Below are 18,991 nucleotides of genomic sequence, written 5' to 3'. Positions count from 1 at the left end.
TTCAAAAAATTTGCATGTAACCACTATGAAAATAATCTCCCTTCAAGGGTCATTTGCTTAGTTCTTGTGGAGCGTTTGAACCTGTCAGCAGCTGCTTCAATTTGCTTAGTGTTGGCTGGGTTGTAAAGATCCACTTTTTAGTGCTTTAAAAGCATCCAAAATGCTTCTTTGGTTTTCAGCAATTGTTGGTTGAAGTAAACTTTGGAAACAAGTTTCTGACAAATGTCCTCCTTCTAGAGCATATTAATTAACAACATGAGTTGAAACCGTGGAAATAATTTGCTTTGTCAACAATCAAACCGTGCAAAAATCTAAAGTCTAAAAGGTAGGGAAAGTTAAAATTTGCAACTCATCACAGATGTCATGGGCATTTAATCCCTCTGGCACCTTTGTATTGACTATACACCTTTTACTGTTAATGTCATAAAAATTCTAAATTTATGTATTTTTTCATTTTTACTGCATCAGATCCTTCCAACAACTTCAGACCCATAAGTAGATTTAATGTGTTTGATTTTTAAAAAATCTTTCCATGTTCTCCAGATAACTTCTGTTAGCTTCCACTAAATACTATGTTGGTGTAGTGCTTTAGCACAGCTAATGCGAATCGTGTTTTTTGGGTTAGTGCAGCTAACTTTTTAGTTAGCAGTGCCCAAAATGGAAGTATGTAAATTACATAGAAGTTTTTAATTGTAATGTGATGAAATGTGAAAAAGGTCTAGGCGTTTGAGAAAATAACAAAAAGTTGAATCAGTTAGTGTTATAACTAAAACGTGTTAAAATTAAAAGCAAATGCTTTGACTCAAACCCCACTGTGGGGACTCAAACCCCACTCAAACACCAGACACAGTTATTACCTTTTACAGTTGTTTTCCCAACTTTACAAGAGGCCTTTGAATGGGAAAATAGGACAGAGTCTGGAACTTACCAAACAAACTAAACAAAGAAACAGGGAGATAAAGGGTATGGAAATAATAAAAGACAGATATAATAAAGTTAAACCAGACAGCAAGGTCAAAGCTTAAAATGGATGTTAAAATAAAAGGGAAAGTCTTTAGAAAGAAATAACCCTAATTACCCCTTAATTTATTTTATTTACATACAAATAGAATCTAAAGTGAGGTATAATCTTTAAATCCTGTGTGGATATGTGATCCGAGACGGTTTCACAGAAACTCTGGGCATGTATTCATCCGGCACCACTGGAAGTTTCTTATATAAAAGTGGATTAGAAACAAATGTTTGCACTCATGTGGATATAATCAAGTCCGGGGCTCTGCGGCTGGTCTTTCAGCTGAGCTGTGTAAGACGAATTACAAAAAAAGAAAAAGGAATCCAAACTCGTTCCTCTCTTGTTTCCAGGAACCAGCCACAAGGACTGAATGTCTCTGGGTGAGCTCAGAGCGCAGCACTCTGTGCAGAAAGAAAAGGGGAGGCGGGCTGAGGTGAAGGGATCGGACGCATGTTTCTTCTTCTCTTTCTCTTTTTTTAGCTGCTGGCAGGAACCGTCAGCGACCAGATCTGCTTTCAATTACCGGTGGAAGATGATGTTAGCCTTCTTCCTGTCCCTTATGTCTTGCACATGCAAACTCCAAAACATCCTGAAGTCTCACCGCTGTCCTCTCACCCCTCCTTCTTCCTCACTAACCTCCCATGTTTTTTGAGCCCACTTTTCCTCCATCTGCGAAGACAAAGTCGTTCATCTTCATTGCAGCAAAGGGTAAAATGGCCACAGGGTCTTTTCCACTCTACCTCGTGGTAATTCAGTGGTCACCAGAGTAAAGAAGAATAAGACAGTCTGGGAAGAGAGGTACTGCTTGATGAGCTACTTTTAAAAGTGGTGATAAGTGACTACCTTTTTCAGGATTTAGATTATGCTTTCATTGAGCCAAAAAATGCATGATGTAAGCTGGCCTGCTTCCTTTCAAAACCACCACGAGGCTGAATGTAACGCTAGGAGAAGTAGCTTTCAGGACGAATTGTGTCGTTAAGACTGAAGATTTAAACCAAGTAGGAGCGGGAAGAGGCTACTGCATCAGCTGCATCAGTGTACAAGCATCTCACATGTTAAACCCTCACACTCATGTCTTAAAAGATTAAGGATTTCCTTATTTGTAAAAGAAATACCAAAGCATAACTCACAAGATGCTCAACACTACTCATTTTAATTTTTTGTGTTGGAGTTCTCATAAAATTACTGCTTCTAATATGACATTATTGTTATAATATTATGACCTTATTGAAATAATTTAAAAAATGAAAAATCTTAGCCTGCTCCTAATATTCCATCATAGAGTGGACTTGATTTTAAAGTCCAAATAAACAGAAGCTGTAAAACATGCTTGTCAAACAAGATGGTGGCCCCGAGCCTGCATACTCTGAACTATGGAAACTCAAGGAATGCATTATTGAAAAAAAAAAATCCAGATTTATAAAAAACTAAATAATCAAAAACCTAAATATTCAATTAATCAATCAAATCGATTTATTGCCCAGGTCTAATGGATAAGTTGATGGACAGATGGACAGACAGACGGGGGAGGTTTCTGTACCTTGGGAACGTCGATAGCAACCTCTCTCATTGCACTGGGCTTCACAACAGTCATGGCCCACTGGAGGTCCTGCATGGAGACCGTCACCTTCCCCATTAGCTGCTGGTCAGATGCCAGCTGGGAAACTCCCAGAGCTCGTCTCAGTGCACGAAGACCTGAGGAGAGCAAATTTAAGAGATGAAGCTCTAACTAAAGGTACTCATTGCTTTTTCACAGCTTAATTTATTTATGATGAAACAATGTTAACATTAAATTAGTTAACGTTAAATACACTGACACACACAAAAAAAGAATTGCGGTCAGGCAACTCCAGCTGTTGAGGCTTAGAGCCTTCTAAACATGGGATTCTAACAAGTCATACAAATGTTTTAATAAGTTAGTTTAAAAACAAAAAATTCCCCATCATACTGTTCCTATGACTGAAAGTTATTGAGATGCTAGAGAAGGCCACAGTGTTACTAGAGTTTTATCCATGTGTTTGGAGCAGAGTTGGTCAGCGCTTCCTCACTCGTTTTGGCACATTACTGGCCACTGCTAAATGTTGTTATTGCTCTAAGAAACTAAAGGGGAGAAATGTTTCCTACAAAGCAGACAATAACTTTTGTGTGCCTCTTAAAGGTTTTGGCTGATCATCAAACCAAGGTTGTCCTAACGTTTTTGAAACATAGGCCAGAACCTTCAAAAGTTGAAAGTCCTCATAAGCCACCAAAATTTAACCAGCTCAACAATAGATTAAAATGAAGTAAGACAAATATAAGTAGACTTATTTTTGTTGAAAAGGGATTTGTAAATCATACAAGAACTGAAATCCAAAACGGTTGTACAAGTGTGACTGTATGGTTTCCAAAATTCTAGGGGGGTTGACTGATTTTGAATTTCTTGGCTTAGAAAACAAATGGAAGAATTTTGGCCACTCTTTCTTTCAAAATGTTTGCTATATTTCCAAAAGTTTAATAAACCAGGTAAATGCAGATTTGGTTGATTCTGAGTGAAAGTCACTGGATAGTTGTGATCCTATTTACGATAAATAGAAAGCAAAAAGCATGTTTACTAAAAGATGAATATTGTTCTTGTAGCAAACATTTAATTTTAGAAAGATTTCAATTTGTCAGTAAAAAAATGCCCTGATTTTCTTTTTTTTTTTTTTTGAAGAAAATCTTTTCCACGGTATGTAAGGAAGCATTCTGTTTCACCAGCCACAGTTGTTATCCATGTCAGAAAGGAAATGAGGATTGATTAAGGGCCTTGGTCTCAAGCACATTCTCTGCAAAAAATACCATTCCTGCTTTTCCCTCAAGCTGGACTTTAGTAGAGATCATTAGTTTGCCCACAATGATTTTATTGAGAAGGTTTTTTTCTGACATGTGTCACAACATTGCACACAGCAGCTATGTGTACGGTGTGTGTTTTATACTCCAATAAGCTGGGTGACAATTTGTCAGAACCTAGAGCTCACGCAAATGTACAAAGGGAGTGAAGTTGGGTGGGGGTCCTTGCGGGAGGCAGAGGGTTGAGGGCTGGTGGGGAACGGACGTGGACCAGGACCAGGGGCCAGGCAGCAGACGAGAGGGGATTTATGATCAGACAAGACTGCATCCTGTTTATGTTTTCCAGAGCCTGTCTGACTAAGCAAGAGGGAGAGGAAGAAAAGACAGAGGAGCACAATTATTGCAGTAAGTTTGCTTTCTGTAAGCATACACAGTCCTTATTCTATGTCATATCTCTGCTTACAGTTCCTTCTCTGCATATCAGCTCAATTTGTTTTGTGTTCTTAAATTTTTTAGCTCCATTTGGAAACTATAAATGTTGCAAAAGAAAGATTTCTGGTCTGAGCAGCATGGACGAGGCAAGGCAGAGTAAAATATAGAAGAAAGCACGTTTTAAGACTTTTTAAATGTCACCTTGAATTAACTTAAAGACCAAAAAAGCTACATTGGAGATGGTTGGGGGGTCCTAATGTATTACAATCAAACATAGCAGTTGCAGTGAAACTTCTGGTGGTTGATGGCAGCAGGTTTTCACATGCTGACCTAACCTTGTTTGGGTTGGCAACAGAAGTAAATCAGTAGCTAAGAACATCGTCCAGTAACTAGTGATAAGTTTGCATTTACCCATGTTGAACGCGAAAAAAGCTAGCTAGTTAGCTAACTAGCAAAGGTATATTAGCAGCTAGTTAGCAGTAATCACAGAATGCAATGAAGACATCTGTGTGTGACTCAAACTTTTGCCTGACTTCCTGTGTGATTAAAAAAACTACATAGAATATTTAAAGATTAAACAATCATGCGACAAATTTAAGGCCCGTTATTATGGCAAACCTACATTTTTAAAAAGAATTTAAGATTTTTAAGGCCCTACTTTTAGGCCTTATATGTCTTAAATATATATGGATTTAAGACTTTAAAACTTGAGTTTAGTCCATAGTGTGGCTGGTTTGAGTCTCAAAGATCAGATGAGGACCTTCCTCCGCTAAGAAAAACTGAGCATAATTGAGGTGTTAGACTGCTTTCTGAGTGACTCTTCTCGGAGGTTTTCAGGAAGGAGACCCTGTGGGACTAGCTTGAAGGACTATAAATCCCGTCTGGTTTGGAAGAACCTTAGGAACTTTGGCTTACCAAACCTCGAATAAGCAAAATAATTAAAAAAACAGATGGATGTGCATGTTAAGTTTGTTGTCTATAAATTCTGAGTCTTTCAAACTGACCAGAGATATCTTTGTTTTTATTATCTAATATTCCAGACCGCTAATTTAAGCGGTAATGTCATTGCTGCCCCATAACATGAAACCACATCTGACAAATGTTGAGCAACTCTCTTACAAAGATAATCTCTACAGAAAACACTGGGAAATGACCCATCTTAAAGAGAAACATGGTTCCAGTCTGATAGCCTGGAGGATGGCGGAAACCTGATTCAACGATGTAACTTTAATATTTTGCTTTAGGGATTCACTGCCTCCGAACTGCTCTTGGCTGACTCCAAGCACACATTTGGTTTTGTTATGAAAACATCCGATGGGAAGGGAGGAGGAAAAAACAGAGAGGCAACACAACACAGTTTAATCTGAACCTTATGTGGACTCGTGTTCCCATTTACTTTTTCTTGCGCTCTTACTTTCCGGAATCCTTCAAATTCAGCAGTAATCAAGTGGGAAATGAAAGTAAAAGGAGCCTCCTAGATGAACAAGAATGCACATTTGCAAAACATCAGCAAAGGCTCAAATTATAAGAATGAGTAGGAAGAGTTCACAGAGTTTGCGTGGCTAAGGGAAAACAGATTATTATTTGTGTTTTTATGTAACAGAAATGTTCTTAATTATGCACATCAAAAACAGATCTTCCCCCAAAAATCTACATCCTCTCTTTTGGGAGTTGGGTTGGAGGGGTCACATCCGCCTGTACGCGAACCAAATCCTGTAAATTTTATTTGGACTGAATGATCTCATCAACAAGACTTCCTGCTTTCTGCAACCAGTAGGTGGTGCTGTGACTATTAATGAATAGTCTATATGCTACCTCTTCAGACTTGGATCCTGAGGATGAGAGTTTTTTAGTTTATTAACCTTTTCATATTATGTTGACCAGATCAACACCTTCATCAGTGGTCAAATAAAATATGAATGTAAAAATCCTTTAGTAAAAACGTTAAATACAAATCTCCCACTACTCTGCAACGTTTGGAAGCATAAATCACTTTAAAGGGGGTGAATATTTACACAATCACTCGTTTTATGTTATGCTTAATTATTATTTCATAAAATCACTTTTCACTTTAACAGTAAAAAGACTTTTTTACATTTTATTTTGTCAAAAGAGGAAAATTTTGTTGATCATGATTAATTTGTAAAAACAATAAAAGGGTGAAACATCTAAAGGGGCGAATACTTTCTATAGGCACGATAAGTGATACAGTGTGTTGTTCTGTCATAGGGCTGGACAATAAATCAATAATATGCATTGTGATAGGCATGTGATCAATATCAACAGATTATTCATCTGATAGAATTTTCAATCATTTCAATGAACTCAATGAATTTGTTACCAAGCAACTCACTCACTCTTTGGTTACCTTGCAACAACCTGTTAAGTAACTGGCATAGCAGCAGTTTTGCCATTGTGCCTTATAACTGCATAAAAGTTTTAAAAAATACGATATCACCAGTTTGGTAATATTGCCGACATTTGAAATAAAAACATAAAAAAAACAATATCTATTGATATCGACTGAGCTGAAACGCATATACTGTGATGTGTTTCTCAGCAGTGTCGTCCAGCCCTAGTGTCACATAAAATATAAACAAATTCCATGAAATATAAAGTCTGTGGTTGTAAAATGTGAAAAGAATCAGAGGTATGAATACCAAAGAATGAGTTTGTGTCATCTGTCCATGCTACAACTCCCTTCTCAGGTCATTTCAGCATCATTATCTAAACTACATTTATGAGCAGAGACAGAAAGATTTAAATCAGTTTTAGGTTTCAGTAGAAAAGTAAATAATATTTCTGCACTTTAGGCAGAACACATATTTCAAAGAGCGACTCTCAGGCCGGAGTTGTAGTTCCTGAGTGACTCTTCCCTCTAATGAATTATGGAAATACTTTGGGCATTACACTATTACAAAACCACAGGAACGTTTTCATTACTCAGTTTCCGGAGCGTTCTTTGCACCTGTATTTAAAATACCCAACATCTGTTCTCGGGGCTGAAGCACGGCAATAATACGTGCTCTTCAAATTCACTCACACTAACAAATACACGTGCATAAAATGAGCATTACAAACCGATAACCTCAGAAACACACACACACACATACAGATGTGCCTTGGTAGAAGGTAAGTGCAGGGGTTAAGAAGTACAAGCAGCACATTTCCGGGTTTTATAAACAGACGCCTCAAATAAACTTCACATGCTGATCCAACTGATATTTATGTGGCCTGTCCTGAAATTCCTGCAGAGTCTTTAAAAGGACAAACGAGATGGAAAAAGTCCTTTATAAGGCAAGGCTGCTGCTGTAAACATCAGCAAGCATTTAGCACTGTTTGGCTCATTTAGTCTTCCACTGGAGAATTTATGTCAAACACACAAAACTGCGCTCATTTCAGCTGCCGTTTTTCTCCCTCGTTTCGACACAGAGGAGTAATCCTCGTTTCCTGCGCCTGCTGGCCTGGATGATTAATGGTTTTAGGTAAAAACTCTGAACCCCTCAAAGTTTGGCTTTAAGGAGGCTTTAGTAAGATTTTTAGTCATTTTTTTCCTGCACAATCACCATCTAAATCACAGGCATTATTTAATCAAAGGGCTTTCTGTGGGCACAACTCAAAACTCTGAGTTTATCCTTTCATAGAATACATTTTACTGGCCCTGTTTAGGTGCAACGGGCTTCCCCTGTTTAGAGAGGCTTGTAAACACTGCGCCCGGATGTGGTCAAACCCAAACGCACCCCAGCATACATGCTACATAAAATTTGCACTGTTTAGACTGTGGAAATGAGTCATCTACAAGCAGCAAGACCAATTGTGTTCCAGAGAGACGCCAGAGAGACTCCAGAGTCTGTGAGACCACATGAGAGCTTCCAAGAACACCTAAAGGAATCTGTTACCAAATGCTGCTCAGTGTAAGGTTCTGGTTTGTTGGGATCACGGTCAGAGAAATGATCAGGAAGCAAGACTGGGCTGTAAATCTGTTTCTGTGCTCATTTCTGATTTAGTATCTGAGCCAGATGTTTGTGAAATGTTGTCAACATGACACAAAGTGTTGGCTATTCTTTTCTAAGTCTTCATGCTCATCTTTATTCTTTATTTAAAGAAGATGCAGTTTAGCAATAAACTGTGAGGATAAGGCTTTATTTTCCTAGAACTTCCCCTCAAAACTGTAAATTTTTAGTGATTTTTGAGAGCATTTAAAGGGTAGTATTATGTAAAATCGACTTTTTGAGCTTTACATCATCTTATAAAGTTATTCCCTCATCAAAGAGTGTTTGATGAGTGTTGCTTTGATTCTTTCATGCATGAAAAATCCTTTAATCTCCCGTGGCAACTATTCCGTTGTGCAAAATGCCTGAGTGGACCGAGCCCCACCTTTGAGGCGAAGATCCTCTTTGGAGCTGTAGTTTCAAAGCTTCCACCTCACAGAGCAGCCCTCCCCCTTGACTACCCCACTCAACTCCTTCAGACTAGTCAGCACCAATTAGCAAACACCTGGTGGAAGTGCTCATCTGCTGAGCACATTATACAAGCTACCAGTGCAACAATGGTAAAAATGTTGTTGAAGAGTTAAGAGAGGAGCGATGTTATGTTGACTGCCTGGAGGTGGAGTTTCAGAAAGAGCAAGAGTTTTTAAAGCGACAGAGACCCAATTTTAAGACACTAAATTATGAAGTCAGGTTTCTGTTATGTTATATATATATATATATATATGTATATATATATATAAATATTATAATAACTTAAAGTTATTAAAAACTACATTTTCAAAAACCGACTCAGTCTGCAGGGAATTTACACCAAAATGCATGTCTTCTATATGTACATTACTCAACACAATAAACTCCAACATGAAGCAATCGAGTTAAAACTTCTAACCAATAAGAAATAAAATAAAGGATTTTAAAAATAGCTCCATCTCCGTCAGCCTGATCCATAAGAGCGTGCGTAATGACACACGTCAGATATCAGCCACAAGAAATGTCAATGTGCTACATCAGATACAACATGCAGGCTGCCAGAGATACTTTTATAAATAGTTACTGCCGTGCTCTCGTTGGATTCTTGTGCTGTGACTAACACAGTGCAGAACGACGTCTGAATGTGTACATAAATATGTCAGCCTGCATGAAACTATGATGAAAACCACCTTCCTCCTTCAGACAAAGATCCAGAGAGAACATTATGAAAGGAATGTGTTTGTTCACTCAACACTACCAATTGATAGGATTTAATAAATTTAAATTTAAATGCAAACATATTCACCTAAATCTATTAGGACTGTAAACAAAATCCATAGTAATATTAGTTTTTTTCTGAATCATGAAACTATGTAAAAAAGGAGAATGAGTGTTGTAATATAGAATCTGGCCACTGGAGGACCTCGTTTAGAGCAAATAGAACTGAAGTGGGAAGCAATGCTGCAAGATATTTAATTTTTGATTATTAGTTCTTCATCGTTCTGAAGGTTTTTCCAAGTTCTTTAGATTTTAGCACATCTTCACTCATTGGCAATCTAGATCTGATAAAAGAAAAGAAATAAGAAATGAAGGGAAATGTACAACACAAGAAAAAAATACTGTACTGTTATTAAATACTCAGGTTATCAGGAGTGTGAAACTGAGAAGGAAAATCTAGGAAAATACACAAACTGTGCGTATAAAACAAACACATCACTAACAGCAATATGGAAAAAAATCATGAACCCTTTCCAATATGAATCTCAATAGCAGATAATTTTCCTAGTCATATTCCCAAATAGGAACCTTTGAAGTTCTGTGTGGTTTAGAAGCAGGCTAAATAGCAGTAAAGTTACAGTTGTAACTTCTGTCCTGGTCATGTCTCTGCGCACTGATTACAGCTGCAGTTCATGCCACTACACTCTTAAACTTGGTTTAATGATCCAGGAGCCAAGTGTGGTGGTTACCTCTTTCACTGCATTTTTGTTTATTTTTTTTTCCTCTGGTTTAAAAATCATTTCATTCAAGGATCAAAGAATCTGACCTGGATTCCCTCAGTTTATGCAGAAAAGTAAAAGCACTAATTTTCCAAACAAATTGCTCCCCCTGCAGAGGCTTCAAAGGGATTTTAGGTGTCTTTGGTGGAACAGAGTTGCCTGTCGTCTAACGTTTCGTTCCAGGCTCGTCGATCTGAGATCCACTACAGTTCAGGATTGGTTATATAATACATCTGTCGTCAAGACGTTGTTCCTGGGGCTCTGAGTGGACAAACAAAAACTTCCCTGATGACATCAAGATTTCCATTCACTCTTGCGCGCACACACACAAAAACACACACACAGAAAAAACATACAATCACTTGGCCTTGCCATCCTTCCCCTTGACTTTCCTCAGATTGGAGCAGCTGAACTGAAGGTTCTTACTCTCTGATCTAAAAGCAGGCTGGTATTGTCTCAAAAGCAGGATGTGAAACCTAAACTCAAATGTGCGTCTCCTATGCATTAAATATAGAGCAACGGGTGTGTGTATGGGAGGGCGCCTCTCTGCAGCTGTGCGATGTAAGGATCTACTGCGTGACCCGAGCATGTCGGAGTCACCGTGATATGTCCCCTCGTTCTTATTTTTCAGGAAGCGCTGCGTCTCACCGAATGCTTCCCCCCGCAGCTCATTGTTACCTGAGCAGCAGAAGGAAACAACTGGTTGTTTTTCAGACTCTGGCTTTTGTTTTTGCCAGGGAAAGCATGGACTGGCACCATGTGTACAAATTGATGCACATACAAGGAATGCATCCTTATGATGGAAACTTGGTGAATTTACTTTTAACCTTCACATATGAAATGGTTTTTAACAAGACAATCCTAAATATCCAATGCATGAGCAAAGATGAACCCCTAGGAACAATGTGACCACTGATTTCAGTGTGTATGGCGCACAGAGTAGTGCAGCCCTGCAGCCCTGCCCCCCCCCCCACTAGTTGCCCTAAACTGTCAGTCAAATGGAAGTGAAAAAGCTACTACATTTTTCCCTTCCTTACAAGAAGATAAACTCGGCTGATTTGAAACATTTTCAGTTGCAAAACACCAAGACAGCCTGGCGTGGTCACCTAGCAATCAGCCAACACGTTTATTAAGGAAACCGCTAAGAGAAAATGACTGTTAAGCAGCTGACTGAAGCTAGTGATGTCAGTAAACGGACTACACAACCAGCTGTAGGAGTTAAGTGACAAAGAAGAGCAGCAAATAGTACATTATTTATATGATTTGACTACAAACTCCAAACTATTTTTTCTGGATTATCACAGTCATTTTTTTTGTGTGAGACTTGCTATGTTTGCATCTTAACTGGTACAAAATATAATAACTGCAAATAGAAAAGCATATGTTTTAAGTGACAGTGCTTGTATCTCTTTTTTGTACAGCTTTGGCTTTGACTTCAGTGTTCTTTTAGTAAATGGCCTTTTTTTGAGTCTGTATACTCCAGTTAATGATTAATCAATTACTTACTAAGTTGAAAACTATTTAAATCATCAATTAATCATGATTAACTCGATTAATTGTTTCAGCCCCAGTCTTCATAGATGTATCACACAGACTTATCAGCATATGATGGAGTTCATTAAGTTTCCATTATTGGCACTTTTCAGCATGGTACAGACAGAAACGTGAATGGTCCCCTAAAGTACCACTGCCTTAAACATCAGGTCATTGTATCATCTGCACCTCTTTGCAAACACCTGATCATTTTGATTCAGTTTCATCTGCAAAATAAATTTGTTTCAAATGTTATCCAACTGGACTTTTATTTCTATGAGCTGACAAAAAGCAGAAAGCACTTTCTGACTTTTATATGATTCCTGAAGGGCTCTGTGTTTCTCTAAGTAATTTTGTTTTGGATGCATTGGGAGGAAGTGAGCGGATTGGGTTGGGGAGTTTGTTGTTTCCCCCGGGAGGTGAAGAGGTTTCTGCAGAAAACACTCCCAGTCACGTCTGGCCCTCTGCGGATAGTAAATCACGCTCTCAGCCGGAGTGCTTCCGAGCAGCAGTCCCAGCTCCCTCCCCGGCTGGAAAGGCAATACGCCACGACCGAAGGCGGTGGGACCACCCAAGAGCCAATATGGGGTCACACACAGACACATCCACAGTAAAACAAATAAGTATGCAGTCGCACAATCGAGCCCAGGCCACTACACTCGTCCTGGGGATGTGAGGCGAGGTACTCTGTGGCAGTAGGGGTGAGGGGGCACAGGAATTTCACAATAACTAGTGGTTTCAGTGGTTTCTCTAACTGGGAGCACAATACCACACAAAATCCCAACTTCCTCTATGTGAAATAAAAAACAATCAAACGTTGGCTAACCCTGGTGCTCAAAAAGGCTTCAGGCGGAAAACGAACGCCAAGAAAACATGCCATCAAACCATTAAAAACCAAATAGGAAACAAATAATTCAAAACTAATTGGGGTTCCGTCAAATTTCTCCAAGAAGGAGTGAGATCAGGACAACAAGAGAAGATGAAGTGAAAACTCATAAACCGACTGTTTTTTCCGTACTAATTTGTTGGCTAGTCGGCTGAACCATTGAGGAAAACCAGTTCTAAACAACAGGACAGCAAATCTGGGAGTTAGATGAGGAACATAAACGAAGAGACGTTTAATAGCAAGCATCTGTTATCTGACTCTGTTCCACATCTGCTGGTGAAAAAAAAATAATAATTTTGACCCTGCTCAGGAAGACTATGGACAGAGATCAAAACTATTATTTTTTTTATTATTTTAGACTTTCTTGTCAAATTTCAAGAGTTTTTGTAAAAGTTGTTTTCCTTTTGTGGCCCCAATGGATTTTTCGGTTCCACAGGGCTCCAAATTGGGTTTACTACTTTTCTTTTTTGGCAAGATAATAAAGCATAAAAAGGAGGAATGAAAGGTAAAATGAAGAACATAAATATAATTCATTTGAGTGGCCTTTTAAATTTGTTTTAGTTTTGCTAATTTACCAGAATCAGAAACTGAAAAATAAAAATCTAAAGGGAACCACTTTCTTGGACAGCTTAACTATTTTTAACAATATGCCACCTTTCCTTTAAAAAGGACAAGATTAACAACCATCATTTTACTTAGGTTTCTGTTTGTGACTCCACAAACAGGGGACACCCACTCTCACCAAGAAAACCAGTTTGAAATCAATTCCTGGTCCAACAGTGAGGAAGTAGAAACACTCTGAGTTTTACTTGCCTGCTTCTTTGCAAACAGCGGCGAGATCGGCTCCGACGTATCCGTGAGCGGCGTCCGCTAGCTGCGTCAGCTCCACTGTGGTGGCGCTGCATGGCACCAGACTCAGCTGCTTCTGCAGAATGTCAGCCCGCTCTGCACTACCAGGAACTCCCACCTGAACAGAACACGGCATGGGTCACAGGTAAGAACGGGGAACTGGAAATTTCCAGGGAGAGACGTTTTGGAAAAAACTGAACTGCTGAATTTCAGCAGCAGCAGCAGCCATGACTTCAGACATGAGTTAAAAGCTTGTACGCACCTCTAACTCCTTGTCAAAGCGTCCCGGCCTGCGCAGGGCAGGGTCGAGGGCCTGGGGCCGGTTTGTGGCCCCCAGGACCAACAGCTGGCCTGAGTGACCCTCCTGGACACATAAAAGTGTTTCAGTATAACATAAACACATCTTAAACAATGACCTGCTGGAATGGTTTAGATCAAATCATATATAAACCAGAATGGCCTAGTCAAAGTCCAGACCTAAATCCCCTAACCCCCAAAATTGAGAATCTGTTATATTTCTGTTCACAGAGGCACTTCGTTCAACCTCGCTGAGGTTGACAACGAATGTGCAACAAACCCAACTAGTAAGTATTGACTCAGAGAGGTTAAATACAAATGAACAAAACACTTTTAGACACTGTAGCCCCATTGAGTCAGCAGACTAGAGAAATTAAATTACGTTCCAATTAAATTACCCAAGTTTAATAAATTAGTCCACTTAATTTGTGGTCCAATTTGCTAAGAAGATAAAATGAGACAACTTCTCTGATTTTCAACAGCATTTTGAAACAAAAAGTATTTAAATAATCCAATCACCTGAATATAGTTGACCAACTTCCCTCACTGATTTTCAGAGTTTCATGTTATTAAAACATTTAACCATCTTGAGATTCAAACTTGGCTACATCCGGTATTTCTTGAGCTGGTCTGCCTGCAAGATGAGTTGCGTGTTTGTCCTCTCCAACGTTTTTATGCCGAAGGGAGAAGTCAAACAGATAAATTGCATTGCAGACAAGAACACTGAGGAGTAGGAAGTGCTTTTCTGCATTCCAGAAGGCATTCGGTCCTGGTGACCCTGGATCCCCCGGTCCTGCAGACGGGTGGACACAGAGAGCAAGCTGCTCGACTTGCATGACACCATTAATCCTCGTGAAGGCGTTCTCTTCCCGAGGACACGCAGTTCTACTTAAATTCAGTTATGTTGGACCAGCTCAAGGCGACCATCTGTAATTTCTTTCATAAAATTTCTGGGATGTGTGTGTGTATTTTTAGGGGGAAGATCTTTGCTTTCATTAGAGCACAAACAACACCCCAGAGATCCAACCCACAGCGTCTGAAGTGCATCCAGCCTGCAGAGATGGTTTCTGCATGACAATCTACATTCCTGATGAGGAATCCTGACAGCAGCTGGACGTCTGCGTCTACTGAACCAGCACCTCCTGGACCATGGGAAGAGAACAACCTCAGACTGAAAAACGATGAAAAATTCTACCTTAATTTAGCATTTAATCAATAACTGTTGAGAAGCAACTAGAGTTGGGAGGTACCTAGTTACATTTACTTGAGTAATTTTGTTCAAAAAATTTACTTTCAGGAGTATTTTTATTACTGTGCTGTTCTTTTTACTGTTAGTTGAGTAATTTTATTATGAAGAAAAACTACTCTAACCTGAGTACAATTTCTGGATCTTCTGTCACTGTGAGTAATTTCTCTCCCAAAGCTCTGTGGAAACAGATTTGTTTAAATACTGAGATATTTTAAATAAAAATCAGGTGGTCTCTGCAAGAAAGCTGAGAATTGGTCATTATTGAGTCTTTCAGGATATTCCACAAGTGGCAAAAACAACCAAGAAAAGGTTCACCAGACAACAAAATCTTCATTTTTCCAAGGCAACCAGCTCACAGATATAAATATTTTTTTTGTATTTCTCAATAAACACATTTTTTTCTTTAATGTGTTCATATCTCTAAAAGCTTCTCAGTAAAAAATGCCCCCTTTCACTCCTAGTTGTTAGTAGTGCCAAGAATGCTGTGTAACTGATCAGAGACGACCTACCGATCCGATGCCGTCCATCAGAGTCAGGAGAGAAGCGACGACTCGTTTCTCCACCTCGTTCTGAGCTCCTTCTCGCTTCGGGCACAAAGCATCCAGCTCGTCTATGAAGATGATCGCGGGCTGCCTGTCAGAGGAAGGATAGGTATTTACCAAGAATACAGTCTGAACAGTAGGAATGATTCTTTTTGCTTGGAGCCATTTAATGTTTTACAGATTTCACAGTGAACTGGTTGGATTTACCTCTGAGACGCCTCTGTGAATATTTGTCTTAACCTTGCTTCTGTTTCACCGTAGAATCTGAAAAGATTCAAATAAAACATTTACATCTACTCACTATTCCCAATAAATTTATATTAATTTTAATTATTAATTGAACAGTTCTATTAACAGTTTGGAATCAGATTTAGACTCAACTGGACTTTTAAAAACAATAAATGTGTGCCTAAGCCTGCTACCACCATGGCAGTAAAACAGGCAGTGCCTCCAGTTGCAAACATAGAAATTCATGCAAAGTAAAGAGATTCCCGCATTTTTTCACGTTAAAGCATAATTATGAGTTTATTGCAAATTTTCCATTGAAATGGTCAAAATTAATTTTAAGTCACTGTTAACTCTCTCTCCTGAAGAGAGTTAACAGATTAACTCTCTTACTTTTTCTTACTTTTACTGCATTCATCCTTACTTTATGTCAAGTTATAGTCTGTAATCAAAATCAATCTGTTTAAATACCTTAAAAAATAAAAGTGTTTGTGTCAAATCTGTTTGGTTGTTACCTTTTTCTCAACTGCTTACGTCTACATGCAGATTTTGGAAGAGGTATAAATACGTAAATATAACACTAAATTTCTTGCAAATATTTCCAAAATAGCACCACAAAAATTTATGATTTTGATGGGAAAAAAATCAAAAATAATTGTGAAATCCTGGAGGACTGAAGAAGCTATTTAAAATATATATACAATATTTCACGAGAAAAATGGCACATAGATTGTTGATGACTATTAAAACTGTTTCCTCTGCAAATTGTTAACATTTGAACTACCGCCAGTGTGGTTGTATGTAAATTCAAACTAAAGTATCCAAATGTGAAAAACCATTGCAGTGGTTTGCTTTCTAAACTGAAAAAAGAACTGTTCAGATGAATTCATCTTTTCTGATTAAATCCCAAACTGTCGATGGAGAGAATCTGAGCCATGAGTCCATACTTGCTGATGACCTCTGGGCCGTTGATCACCACCATGTGCGCACCTAGCTCATTAGCTATGGCTCGGGCAATCATAGTTTTCCCCGTGCCTGGTGGTCCATACAGGAGAACGCCTCGAGGAGGAGGGATGCCGTAGCTGGAAAACAGCTCGGGTCGCTTCAGAGGAAGCTCGATGGTTTCTCTGATGGCTTCCAGCTGGCTGCTCAGACCACCGATCATGCTGTACGTGACCTTTGACTTGGAGGCTTCTTCATTCAGTTCTTTCTGCCCTCTTTTGATGTTAAACTGGACTTTGGTGAAAGATGTGACAGAGTAGAACGTGTTGCTGCTGCTAAAACCACCAGGGGGAGCTGTTGGTGCATTTCCAGGCTGCTCTGAGCTAATGAGGCTGTTTTCTGCAGGATCGGAGGTGGAGGAAGGAGTGAGAGGAGCGACAGGCGATGAGACTGAGGAGAGAGGAGCGGCGCGGAGCGGGGTACTGGCTGCAGGACCTGGCTCTCCAGCTGTGCCTGGTGCCATGTCATCATCTACAGTGAGCATGCTGAGCTGCAAGGAGAGGTCAGCTGATGTAGAGTTCATCACAGACGACTCTTCTGTTTCGGGGGCCGCTCCCAGAGGAGGATGGGCTCTCTGCAGGGTGACACCATCTTCTCCTCTTATGGTCTCAACCCGAAGGCTGCAGGCGCGACCAAAATAACTCAAAGAGACAACGTTCCCTGGCAAGATGATGCTCCCAGCTGGTGGAGGAGAAACAAAGTTATTCCAACAGAGAAAAAAAATCTGCACAAGGCAACACACCGAAACCGAGTCAGTGGACATGAAAAACAGTTTACATATTATACTGTCAACAGGAACTCACCTAAAGTCCTCACTAAGAAGTTCTTGAATTCATCTGCATCAAATGTGTCATCTTTTGACCTAAATAAAATATTTAAACCACAATAAACCACATTAGTTATACATTGAAACTTAATATATCTCTATTAATTAGAAGGAAATCAGTAATGGTTTAGAACAGGCTGCAAGTATTGAACCTTCCACAACGGCGCTTACCGTATTTTCCGCACTATAAGGCGCACCTTCAATGAATGGCCTATTTTAAAACTTTTTTCATATATAAGGCGCACCGCATTATAAGGCGCATAGAATAGACGCTACAGTAGAGGCTGGGGTTACGTTATGCATCCATTAGATGGAACTGCGCTAAAGGGAATGTCAACAAAATAGTCAGATAGGTCAGTCAAACTTTATTAATAGATTACAAACCAGCGTTCTGAAAACTCTGTTCATTCCCAAAATGAATAAACAGCTGTTTTATTATTTTCCCCGAGGTAAAGTCAGTGACGTGGTATTTTCATGACACAGTATATCTTTTAACAACAGCAAGGTATAACATATAGTGGAGGGGAACTTTTCCTCGATTCAATAAACACGTAAAAAACAGTCTGATACTGTTACGGTAAATCAAACGTTAGTGCAATCACAATATAGATCCACTTCCGCACCATTGATTCGTTCATGTTAAATTCTCTCGCTGCTGCTCTATTCCCGTGTTCTACTGCATGACTGATCGCCTTGAGCTTAAACTCTGCGTCGTAAGCGTGTCTCTTAATAGGAGCCATTTTGGGGTCTTTACACAAAACCCAGCGTGCACCGCGCGCTTCTTCTTCTACGGGGGAAAATGAAGTCGGAGGCTGCTTACTGTAGTTGCGAGACCTGTTGTGGCTCAATATTGGTCCATATATAAGGCGCACCGGATTATAAGGCTGGCTGCACAGTGGCGCAGTTGGTAGCACTGTTGCCTTGCAGCAAGAAGGTCCTGGGTTCGATTCCCGGCCGGAGTCTTTCTGCATGGAGTTTGCATGTTCTCCCTGTGCATGCGTGGGTTCTCTCCGGGTACTCCGGCTTCCTCCCACAGTCCAAAAACATGACTGTTAGGTTAATTGGTCTATCTAAATTCTCCCTAGGGGTGTGTGTGTGGGGGGGGGTGTGTGTGTGAATGCGTGTGTGTGTGTGAATGGTTGTTTGTCCTGTATGTCTTTGTGTTGCCCTGTGACAGACTGGCGACCTGTCCAGGGTGTACCCCGCCTCCCGCCTGGAACGTAGCTGGAGATAGGCACCAGCAACCCTCCCGACCCCATTAGGGACAAGGGTGAACAGAAAATGGATGGATGGACGGATTATAAGGCGCACTCTCGGCTTTTGAGAAAATTGAAAGTTTTTAGGTGCGCCTTATAGTGCGGAAAATATGGT

The 18,991-nt window shown here is 39.7% G+C and overlaps 1 protein-coding gene across 1 annotated transcript in view; it reads right to left on the bottom strand.

Annotated features, from left to right (window-relative positions):
- Nucleotides 1-18,991, bottom strand: part of afg2a (AFG2 AAA ATPase homolog A) — a 112,994-nt gene that overhangs the window by 91,390 nt on the left and 2,613 nt on the right. Inside the window, exons 4-10 of the mRNA XM_032555555.1 lie at nt 17,598-17,656; nt 16,740-17,475; nt 15,775-15,831; nt 15,535-15,658; nt 13,742-13,843; nt 13,444-13,597; nt 2,553-2,707 (exon numbers count right to left, since the gene is read on the bottom strand). Coding sequence (XP_032411446.1) covers nt 2,553-2,707; nt 13,444-13,597; nt 13,742-13,843; nt 15,535-15,658; nt 15,775-15,831; nt 16,740-17,475; nt 17,598-17,656 — 1,387 coding nt within the window. The remainder of the gene's footprint in view (nt 1-2,552; nt 2,708-13,443; nt 13,598-13,741; nt 13,844-15,534; nt 15,659-15,774; nt 15,832-16,739; nt 17,476-17,597; nt 17,657-18,991) is intronic.

The sequence above is a fragment of the Xiphophorus hellerii genome, chromosome 23 (assembly GCF_003331165.1).
Source record: "Xiphophorus hellerii strain 12219 chromosome 23, Xiphophorus_hellerii-4.1, whole genome shotgun sequence".
In the NCBI taxonomy this organism is placed as follows: Eukaryota; Metazoa; Chordata; class Actinopteri; order Cyprinodontiformes; family Poeciliidae; genus Xiphophorus; species Xiphophorus hellerii.
The sequence above is the reverse complement of the archived record's forward strand: the minus strand, read 5'-3'. Positions and strand labels throughout refer to the sequence as shown.